Consider the following 11,876-nt stretch of genomic DNA (forward strand, 5'->3'; position numbering starts at 1 on the left):
GCCCCCACCTGGAGATTGGCAACAATGGTTCCCCAGGAGGAAAAGTACAGTCTTTTTTCGCAGTGGGAATCAAAACAGCTTACATCATTCTCCTCTCCCCGTTTTGACTTGTACAACAACACTGTGGGGTAGGTTAGGTTGAAAGTCTGTGACTGGTCTGAAATCATCCACTCAGTTTCCACAGCAAGAACCTGGGTCTGGCAGATCCTGCTCTGAAGTGCTAACTGCTACGCCACACTGGCTATGGTATCACCTGGTATCACAACTGAACTCCAGACAACAGATCTCTCTCTCCCTCTGGAGAAAATAGCTGCTGTGGAGGGTGGACTTTATGGCATTCTATTCAGCTGAGGCCTCTCCCCTCCCCAAACCCTGGCTTCCATAGACTCCACCACAAAATCTCCAGGAATTTCCCAGCCTGGAGCTGGCAACCCTAGTCAGGACTGGCCCCAATGAGTTCCCCACAAAGGGCTGAAAAGGGTCTCTTGGCTTTGCCTTTTTAGTGACAGAACCAAGCTTGGTTGCCTATCAACAGCCACTGAGGGAAAAGTTAGTCCTACAGGAGCCAAGCAGGAGAAGTGTCTTTGTCAGAAGAGACAGCCATTTTGGCAGTTTATTCTGACAGGGAACAGTGGCTGAGGCTGCAGTGGGTGGGGAAGAGGAGCAAACTCAGCACCCAGCCAATGGCACACGAGTACTCTTGAGTGGCAGTTGATGGGCCAATGGCTGATGGAGCACACCGCACAGCCAATTGGAGAGCTGGAAAGTGCCAATGTGTTAGGGCAATTTTATACACTCTCACACACACACTCAGCAGCAACCAGCGATAGATGGTAGATAGATGACAGAGATAGATGATGGATGATTGATACTGAGTGCTTTACTTTACTTGTTGCATTCATTAACAACAATCCTAGGAAGTAAGTTATTAATACTTACAGTAGAGAGAGAGGAGAGACTGAACAAAGCCTCTAGCTCAAGACAGAGCAGGGGTGAACCCAAGTGGTGCATTGTTTAGAGTGTTGGACTAGGATCTGGTGGAAAACCCAGGCTTGAATCCCCACTTGTGCCATGCAAGTTTGCTGGGGGACCTTGGGTCAGTTGCCTAACCTATCACACAGGGTTCTTGTTATGAGTATAAAAGGGAGGAGCGGAGAACAATGTAAGCTGCTTTGGGTCCCCATTGAGGATAAAGGTGGGGTATAAATGAATTAAATAAATAAACCCAGTCTCTCCCCACACACACACTCTAATCAATACAGTTATGAGTCTTACTGTTTTAAAAGTATAGTTTCCTTTTCTGTCCAATGGTTGAAAGCTCTCCAGTCCAGCAGTTTACAGCTCAGACATGCTGAGTGTCAGTTGTAGGAAGACAGTTTTCTGGGATTTATAACAGCCCCACCCATGACAGGGTAAAAGCCGGAACAGGCCGGAACGGGCATTAAACAAAAAATAGTACTGCAAAAAATGCTGGGATGCATTAAAGACACTCCAGAACAATATTCTAGAAGTGAAAATGTGGAACTCTTGCATATTTATTAACCCTTTCCAGGCCAAAATGCCTTCAGAACACCCTGGAATGGGCTGGAACGGGTATTAAACAAAAAAAAAAGTACCATAAAAAGCACTGGGATGCATTAGAGACACTCCAGAACAATATTCTAGATGTGAAAACATGGAACTCTCACACTTTTATTAACCCTTGCCAGGTCAAAATGCCTCTGGAACACCCTGGAACGGGCATTTGAACTTAAACACAAGTTAACTTTTGTTGAAAATGATCATCTATGTAATTAAACATAAGTGCTTCATTAACACTTCTAATTTCATAAAAAGATTGTAGAACGATATACAATAAACTTCTTTTTAGGTATTCCAGAGCACATTGGCAATCTATTTTTTCCCCTTTCTGTGCCTCAACTGATAGCCTTGTTTAGGACCCGCCCCCCCAATTTAGAGTCAGAGTCTTTCTCCGAGGATCCAGCCTCTCCTTCTTCCTCGCTCTCTTTGGCGTCATCGGTCACACCTTCTCCTGTTGGACTGCTATGTTGACACAAAAATTCACAAGCCTTTTCAACAGAGTCAATCCTTTCTTTACCATTTGCATATCTGAAGATTAGTCCCTTGGGTGTTAACCATCTGTAGGCAACATCATGCTTTTGTAAAAATAGAGTCAAGTCTCTATATTTCCTTATTTTCCTTCTTATCTCAAATGGAACATCTTTCACTATTCTTATATCTTTGTCTTTTATCTTCAAGGTAGCTCCATTAGATGCTTTCAGTAGTAGGTCTGTCACTTTTCTTTGAGAGAATCTTATTGTAACTTCCCCTGGCAGATTATTCTTTCTAATAAATTCTGAATACGATTTGTTTACCGTATCTATTTCGCTTTGAAGTTGATCCGATGTCATCTCTGCCATGGGCGCAAGAGCGTCACCGACAATCTGTCTCAGATTCTCTCCTTTCTCTTCCTGGATACCTTGAAGTCTCAAGACATAGCTTGCTCTTTACATTTGAAGCTGTAATACTCAAGACTTTTCGATTTGACACTTTTTTCCCCAGTGCCTGCAGTTTTTTGTCCATCTTTTCTGAGTTGGTACCAATCACTTTAAGCTCCTGATCCGTTTTTCCAATTTTCTGTGTGTTTGCAGTCATTTGCGCTTGTTGTGTGTCCAGCTTGTTGTCAATTGCCGTAATTTTCTCCAGCAGAGGGCGAAGTGCTTCCGACAAGAGCCTTTGAAGTTCCGCTGTTGAGTCCTGTCTAGGAGTAGAACTCGCAGGGCTGGAATTTCCAGGAAGAAGCTTTGCTTTCGCTTGTTTATCTCTAGAGTCCTTCACCATTGGTGGCGCCATGTTTGAGAATTGTTTACTTTTATCAAAAGTTTGTCAAAGTCTCTGGAAGTTCTTTTATAATGCGGCAAGCTCTTACAGTCTCTTTATTTTATTCCGATCACTTTTTGTAGCAGCCCCCCCTCTTTTGTAGCTAAAATCGCCTGTAAACAGTTCTTAATGGAGGAGAGTCCCTTCCCCACCTCGTTTTCTTTCAGGAGAGCCATGCGCTTTTTCGTTGTCTCACTTGTACTTAAACTCACATTTTCAACGATTGCTCGCTTGTGTCTAGTATCGCTTGATCACCAAACGCTTGCTCCAGTGTGCTGATCTTGTTCCCATATGGGATGCTCCATGGTGGGACCATCGGAGCTTGGAGTAGCCCCCCTCGCCGGCTTTTCTCACCGGGGGGGAGCTCTCTAGCACCCCATGGCTGGGAGCCCTTCTCCTGGGCTCCTGGGGTGGCACGGACTATCGCGCCCCCTCCCAGCTGTGGGCGCTGGCAAGCTTCTCCCGGAGGTCTGGGAGAAGGCTACTGCCATGGCGATCACCAAAATCGGAAGCTCCTGGAACTCTAACAAATTGACTGATGTGCAAGGGGGGAGACCTGCACAAAACCCTGCACAATATTTTTCTGTTTAATGCCTGTTCTGGCCCATTCTAGGGTGTTCCAGAGGCATTTTAGTCCAGAACAGGTTAATAAGTGCAAGGTATTTCTACGTTTGGATTTCCAAAATATTGTCCTGGAGTGCCTCTAACACATCCCACTGTTTCTTGCAGCATTATTCTTTGTTTAATGCCTGTTCCAGCTTGTTCTGGGGTTTTCCAGAGGTATTTTTGCCTGGAATGGGTAAATAAGTGGACAGTATTTCTGTATTTTGATTTCCAAATTATTGTTCTCAAGTCCCTTTAACGCATCCCACTGTGTCTTGCAGTACGATTGTTTATTTAATGCCCTTTACGGCCTGTTCTGGAGGCACTTTGGCCCAGAATGGGTTCATAAGTGCAAGATATTTCTGCATTTGGCTTTCCAAAATATTGTTCTCAAGTGCCTCTAATGCACCCCGTTTTTTGTGGTAATATTGCTTGTTTGATGCCCGTTCCAGCCTATTCCAGTCATTTTGTCCTGGAATGGGTTAATAATGGTGCAAGAATTCCATGTTTTCACTTCTAAAAAAATTGTTCTGGAGAGTCTGTAATGCATCCCAGGGTTTTTTGTGGCACTATAGGTCATTTAATGCCCATTCCTGCCTGTTCTAGGGTATTCTGGAGGCATTTTGTCCTGGAAAGGGTTAATAACGGTGTAATAGTTTCATATTTTCACTTCTAGAATATTGTTCTGGAGTGTCTATAATGCATCCTAGTGCTTTTTGTGGTACTATTGTTTGTTTAATGCCTGTTCTGGCCCATTCCGGGGTGTTCTGGAGGCATTTTGGCCTGGAAAAGGTTAATAAATATGCGAGAGTTCCACATTTTCCCTTCTAGAATATTGTTCTGGAGTGTCTGTAATGCATTCCAGTGTTTTTTGTGGTACTATTTTTTGTTTAATGCCCGTTCTGGGCTATTCTGGCTTTTACCCTGTCCCTCCCTCCCACCTTGCTGTCAGACTCTTGCAAAAACTCACTCCCAACAACACTCTTCTGTTAAAGATTTGTTTATTGAAATATGTAACTGTGTCAAGTAGAGACTTTCTGTGTCAGAACTGACTTAGGTTGGTACCAGCTCTGATATTATACATGATTCAAACACACACACCCCATAACCCATCCAATCAATCCATTCATGCATCCCACCTAACCTAGTGCACGCTCCCCCCTCCCCCCTGTAAACCTAACAGTTTATCTATAATGGCCAGCTAGCAGAGATGTTCAAGGATATTCGCATTCTTCCCATACTGGAGGCTCCTTAAGAAAACAGTTACACCATGCTAAGTGGAGCAGGTTCGCACTCACACACCCACCAACTGCCCCCCAAAAGCCCAGATATAGAATGGTTACAGGAAAACAAACATAAGATCCCATGGCAAACGACAGCTGTCATAAACAAGGCCTGCAAGAATTAGAAAAATAAAACTGCCTTTTACTACAGTCGCTTAAAAAAAACCCAACCCACATATGCATCAGGCATCGGAGCGTTATCTCATTTTGGTTTCACGATCTACCTCCTGCTGGGAGATAGTGACTTCTCCAAGAACAGCAGCAGCCACAAGATGCTGCACTGTGTTTGTTGCAGCGTGGTCAACCAAGACACTCTCAAGGAATGTGATGTATCCAACGCCTCTTCCAGTGATCAGTTTTGGAGTCTGTCTGGAGGAGTGGTGATGGGATTGGCACCCGAGTTTTTCTAGAGCTGACTGCGCTCCATTTCCGTGAATACACGAGGCTCGTTAAAGCGTGGTAAGTAGTAACTTAAGCCGTCTTCACACCCTCTGAATTTTTTAAAGTCATGGTTAGCTAGTCCTTGTGTAATGTATCCAGTTCAGACCGCATGGCAGGCTAGGGCTCCATGCGGTCGGAAGCAATCCTCGAGCTTTGCTCAGAAGAACACACCAATCAGAGGGCTAGGCTCCTGGCCCAGAGCCTGTGGGACTCTCGGCCACTGTAAATAACCTATTGTGTTGGGGGGGGGGTCGGGGTGGAATATAAACTGGGCTGCGAGCTGGCTAAAGTTGTCTTGTTCCTCACCTTAGCTGAAATCACTCCTCTTTCTGGGTACTTTTCACCTTGTGATTGTTTCAGAGAAAATTCCCATGCCTGCACGGTTTTGTTTTTCGAGCTGCTAGGAACCAATAAAGGGGCGGGGGGGGGGTGGTAATCAGGGCAGCAGGTATTAGGAAACACAATAAAATCCATTGATAAAGGAACGCTAGAGGAGGCGGGGAAGAGTGTTCCCGTGCTCCCCCTCCCCACGTGCACAGTGTTTCTATGACGACCGCCGACACAATGTTCTATCCGGAGAATGTAGCGAGTCCCACTTTCAACCAATCGGGGCCGAGAGCGTTGAGTCAACGACCAATCAGGAGCGAAACTTGGGCTATTGGAGCAGGAAGGAGATAGAGGGTGCAAAGATCTCCCCGAGAAGCTGGTGATAGCCTTGAAGCTCGAAGGGATTCTCCCCCCCCCCCCCCCCCCCCCACCCCAGCCACTCCCGCGTTGATCTTGTCTGGGAAATCCCAGTCCCGGGTAATCCGCGCGCACCGATCTACTTTTGACGGAGCTGGAATATGGTGTCTTTGGCAGGGCATAACTAGCCTGGCTGGGCACGAGATGCCGGATGGAACTAGCCAGGCCGGGAGGTCTTTAAAGCACTGTAAGAGGTTTCATCAACGCAAAGGCGACTAGATGTGATCCGAAACCAGGTATGTCTTAACATTTATACAGAACGAGTCCTATGAAGAGTGGAAACCAGGTACAACCGGAACAGAACCTGCGGAGGAAAGGAAGATCGGAATCAAGACTATTTCGTGGAACAGCTTTTCCAAGCACGGTCACCTTTGGGACAGCTTGCCATTTGTAAGAGGAAAAAAAGAGGAGGGGGAAGTAGCCGCTGTTTATTCCAGACGTGCCCAAAAGAGATTTCAGGACCAGCTCTTGGAGCCGACTTGCAAGGGACAGTGTTCTGCTAAGGAAAGGAAAGGCGAGTGGAATTCATCAGGCAACAACAGGTTAAACCGGGGAGGAGAGCTTTCCAAATCCAATGTCAATAGAGCACAGAAGCAAGCAAAAAAGAAAGAAAGAATCAGCTATTCGTAGGACTTCTGCCAGGATCTGACCAAGAAAAGGGGGAGAAGGCAGAAACCAGCCTTGACTGAATGGGCTCTGTGGTGGGGGGCAAGTGCTAACTGGAGCTGGCTGGCCAGGGCAGAAGGCAGGGCTTTTGGGAGACTGGATCAGGTCGACCTGGCAGGGGTTCTTACATATGGAGCTGCCAAACTAGCGGAGACTTGAAGACAGATGCCCCCAAAGATGTTGGAACCCAGTGAGGCACCATCCCATGCGCCCACAGCCAGTGTTCCCATGGACAGCAATATAGTGGCCATTATCATAGCTACCAGTGAGTACTTGCATGCCTACCTGTGTTTCTTAAACTGAGTTTGGTTGGGGGATCCTCTTGGAATAAGATTGCCTGCAGAAAACGCTCATCCTTCTCACCCGTCCTCAACGTGATTGGCTCAAAAGTCAATGCATTTTAAAGTAGATGCTGTTTCTCTGTATGTATGGTTCTGCGTCTGATCTGCTTAGGCCTGAAATGCTACTGATTTCCTCAACATATCTGGTGTCATAAACCCAGTTCTTAGAAACTGTTTTTCATAAGCCCCAGGCAAAGCCTCTGCTAAGCACTGATTCCCCAGGCGACCGCAGGCTTTTTAAATTACCAGTGTACTCCTTGCAACCATAAGGGATGTCCAGTGATGTGGGGTTTCCTGCTAGGGAACAGGACCCAAGAAGTATCATTGCTTCTTCATCCCAATTGTACCTTGCATAAGTTTCATGAGTAATTGGCTGGGAGGGTGGGGTATATGTCTAAATAAATAAAAATAAATTTCTGAAATGAGATAAAGCATACCGCAAGAATAGGCTTAAAGCCTGAGCCACCCCTCCCCAAGATTGTACCCATTCCTTCCCCTTCCTCCTGATGCCTAGGTCCTGGCTGGGAATGTTGGCTTAAAGCATGTTTTCATAGGACTTACTTAAGCTTCCCATTTGGTATCCTTTTGTAGGGTGGAGACATGGTCCACAGTGACCCACAATCCCCCCCAAGCTTTTGTTTAGGTTTCAGAGGGGAATGAGCATGGGGCTGTGTGTGGGAGGGAGCAAGTCGCTTGCAAGAGCTGAATATGCTGGCTCAGTGCATCAAGCTCCAGTTCACAAACCTTATCTCTAGGACTGTATGGAGGAAGACAGGAACACCCTTGTGTATGTGTTCATCTTCTCCAGCACCTTTTCTTCTGTTATTTTAGGCAGAAGTTCAATAAAAACTATTATAGACTGAATAATATATCTTATTGGATAACCATTGTTTGGGTACAGAAGTGGAACATGAGATCCACAGAACTGTTTTTGCCTGATGAAGATCTCTGTGTATTCCAATACTAATCCCAGCTGGTCCAATAAGATATATCATTTTATCCCCTTTGGATCTCTTTTGGATAAAAAGACAGTGGGAAAGTTTGCAAATGGAACTGGGATCCTTCACAGATCAAATGCTGAATGGAAACGGATATCTGGGTTCATTGAGTAGGCATGATTGGCTGTTGTAAATTATCCCTCATACATTACTGTTCTCCTTTTTTTCTGGGATGTGAGAGTGACACAAGAACAAACTTTTTGTATTTCACCAAGTGCCCCATGCTCTATGATGCCCAACGTAATGTAGTCCGTAAATCCGATAACAATTACTAGTTTCATAACCCAACTGTGATGGATGGTTAATCCACCTTTTCTCAGAAGCCTCCAGAGAAGGAGTTTCAACTCCTTTTTAGGAAGAAGGTACAGCATCCTCCATAGAAGCAGAATATGGATTTGAACCCTGAGTCATATTCAAAAAGCAGGTCATCGCCTAGACCAGCAATCCCTATTTTGGAACTGTTGACATCAGAGTATAAAACAAAACTGCATTCTCTGTATTGGGGTAGCAACATTTGTTTACATTAATTGGTGAAATGAGTTGACTGAGTTTGGGTTTCCAGTCTCTCTTCATAATTTTTGGCGGTATGACTGTAGCGCTGCAGCTTTCCCAGATTAATGCCAGAAATGTTGATTAAAAACATAACTAGTTCAGCACAAATGTGAAGCTCCTTTTAATTTACTTCCTGCTTCAACATGGCTGAAGGCAAATTTATATATATATTTGCAGATTTAAGACAGTAAACAAAATTGCTTTACAGAGCTAATTCTTTAGCATTAGCTTCTGAGCTCCCCTTTTTTGGATGCCAAAACCTAACACAACAGAATGCAGATATTCAAACTAATAATCTCTCTGAAGTAATCAGATCAGTGGAACAACGAGGAAATTAATGATTTCTTTGCTTGGAAATGCAACCATTTCAGATGGCTTTTTACAGAAACAACCAGATTAGAATCAAAGTCTTCACTCTCTGGTAAAGTAAGGAAATATTACCTTCTAGCATTCACAGATGGGAGAAACTGGAGACATGTAAAAGGAGAGAGATTAAAGTCACAATCCAAAACCAGTAGGATAAAGTCACAATCCAAAACCAGTAGGACTTCCCTGAAGTAAGCAAGTCATAGACTGCAGCTGCAGCATTGCAGAATTCTGGGACTGGAAATAAGATCTGTTTTGCAACAGTGTTGTTATTTTCACTGAATTTGGTGGTTGCAGAATATCATCAGCACGGTGACTTTGCTTGTGGTGTGCTTGCCTCTTGCTAAGCACTACGCAGAGCAAAAGAAAGGCTGGCCCTGCCTACAGGATCACAGTCTAAGGAAAAGGGGCACAAAGGAAAAGGGGGAGGGAGGGATTAAGGAAGATAGAGAAAGTTACTAAGGGAAAACCTGGTGGGGGTGGGGGAGTAGGCCTGTGTTTTATTTAAAGATGAAAATAAAGTTGTCAGTTAGAAATTGGGTGGCAATCCAGGGCAGAAATAGGAAGCAAAATTTGACCATTTAAAAAAAAATCAAACCTTTGTCAATAATCAGAGTATTCCAAATTCTGTGACTTGACTAAGTCTTCCTTCTGGGGTTGGGGATAAAACTAAGCTGTGTACCAATTCAGACTTCATGCTATCCCAGCAATTCACAGAAAAAAATAGGAACATACTGGTAATACTTCAGTTCTTATACCAAGGGTCAATGCATGGCTTCTAGATGTGCATTCCCATCATTGCTGTGTTAATTCATGCTACCTTCCCTGCTTTCAAACTCGAGACTGTTTTGATGGAAGATACCCTAGAAACATTTAACAGGTCATCATCAATCAAAATATACCCTAGTTCCTGCAGCATATGAAATGGCAGTCTGTGCATGGCGTGGTGCCTTAGTGTTCATGCACAAGTATTGTCTCTATGGCCACTCCCAAGCTTTACATTCCAGAGACCCTGCAGGGAGCAAATTTATCACTGGAAAATGACAACTAGCAACTCTCAAAAGCACAAGTAGAAACAAGACAAGGACAGGGATGTAAGAGTGAAGAGTTGAAATGGTCTGAAATGGCAGATAAGGGTTCACATAATCAAAAGGACTTTCATACACAAAAATGCCAGGTGTTTAGAAAACTGAATATCAGAGAGAAAGAATGTAGCTGAGCCTTCTGCCCTGGCCTACTAGTTTTCTGCATACGGGGAATTTTTGGAACGGGGGAGCTTTCTGTTATGTGAGTATGAATACCTGCAGTATGAAGTGGTACCGTTCAGAAAGAGGTTGATCTCCTTAGTGAGAAATAGATTCTAGTTATGCTTGGATGGAATGAAACATTTAAAGCCTACTCCAGTATTTGGAGTAATGTGGACTAGCTGAGGGTAGGCTGTAACATTCGCTACTGTGCCTGACCTACCTAAGATCAACGCTTCCCATCTTTCCCAGCTGTGACCTACCATATCTCCCCCTCTATAGACTTTTCCATCACATTTTCCATTGTCACCCCATCATTATTTTTTAAAAAGTAAGAAAAAGTCCCAAACTTATACTAAAGGAAGGCCAAAAATTTACCTGTGGATTTTCTTAAATGCATCTGGATATCCCCCTTTCAGAATCTCAGTCTGGATGTTTTTGGTACAGAATTCACCACAGCTGGACTGGATGACTTTGAAATCAACCACTCTGGCCTCACTGCACTGAACCGTATTTATCCATCCCCCCCCCCTGCTGCCTCTGAGGGCATCTCCTGGTATCAGTACTGTCCTACCACTTTTCTGTCATTGCCATAGATCCCCAGCTCTGCATAACAAAAGGGCTACCCTTCTCATCAGGTTAAAAAATTGCATGGTGATGATGTGCAACTGAGCAGTTGTATCAATAGAGCAAACAGCCTTTAAAATAATTTTACAAGAATAAAACCCCCATACACACACAATGGCAGGCATTCAGATTGCTGGGGCTAGGCATGGGTATTAGCAACAGCTGCATAGTCTAGGAAAGCTGCATCTAGAAAGTCCCTTACAGGTTAGCTCAAATGACCCAGATTATATTGTGCTGCAAGCAAAGGTAAATGGAGTGACCAAGGTACACTCTTCAAGAGGTCCTGTAGGAGAACCAAATCCAAGTGAGCTTTGGGTCATATGCACAAGAAGAAATTATCCCTCTCCACTCCCAACAAGCAGGAGATTCCTTTTAGATCTTCTAATATAGCAATCGGTAGCTCCAGGATGGGAAATATTTTCATTTGCCTCTTATTAGCAGTGCATCCAATTTTGGCCTATCTTTTAAGGTGTGAGAGAAAGATAATAAAATGCCAGAATCTCAGACCCAAATTACATGTTATGGGAAGAAACTCAGGTATACCCACCCTCCTATATCTTCCCAGTAATGTGAAACTGCAAAAAAATGTGATGTGACACCACTGCATTAGTACCCTCCCCTCCCCCTAGCAGCAGCTAATGAAGTGGAAACACTGACTTGTCCCATCATACTTGTTCAACAACATAGTTCCTAAAAGTTCTGTGTCAGCAGAACCCACCCAGTTTTGTCTCTCTGTAGCAGATATAATCAGATAACATGCCTCCTTGTCAGGTGCTAGTGAACCACTGGGAGGAAATGCGCAATAGTCCAAGGCTATAACAACCCAGGATTAGAGGTGAGATCAGAAATTTGTTCTTAAGTCTCTTTTCAGCTACTGCCCCCTAAAAAATATGGGGAAAGCCTGAACCTTGCCCTTGTGATATCCTGTTATAGCCTGTGGCTGACTTTGAAAAATTGCCCCTCTTTTCATTGGTCTCATGACAAATTTTGTGTAATTCAAAAGGTAGCTTGTTCATAAACCTGCAGATTATTGGCTATTCAAATATATATGTATCTTTTTCCTACTCAAGATGATACAGAAGCTCATTTTTTACTCATCAAGTGACATAAAAATAATAATAATAATAATAA

General features: G+C 44.0%; 1 protein-coding gene across 2 annotated transcripts in view; it reads left to right on the plus strand.

The window, feature by feature from the left end:
• The first annotated feature begins 6,563 nt into the window (after positions 1 to 6,563).
• The window catches only part of LOC107110060, a 44,248-nt gene continuing 38,935 nt past the window's right edge, over positions 6,564 to 11,876 (plus strand). For both annotated transcript variants that reach the window (XM_015410779.1, XM_015410780.1), the window contains exon 1: positions 6,564 to 6,882. In XM_015410779.1, coding sequence (XP_015266265.1) covers positions 6,783 to 6,882 — 100 coding nt within the window. In that variant the 5' untranslated portion in view covers positions 6,564 to 6,782. The remainder of the gene's footprint in view (positions 6,883 to 11,876) is intronic.

Source organism: Gekko japonicus, unplaced genomic scaffold (assembly GCF_001447785.1).
Source record: "Gekko japonicus isolate JY-2015 unplaced genomic scaffold, Gekko_japonicus_V1.1 scaffold15, whole genome shotgun sequence".
Classification (NCBI taxonomy): domain Eukaryota; kingdom Metazoa; phylum Chordata; class Lepidosauria; order Squamata; family Gekkonidae; genus Gekko; species Gekko japonicus.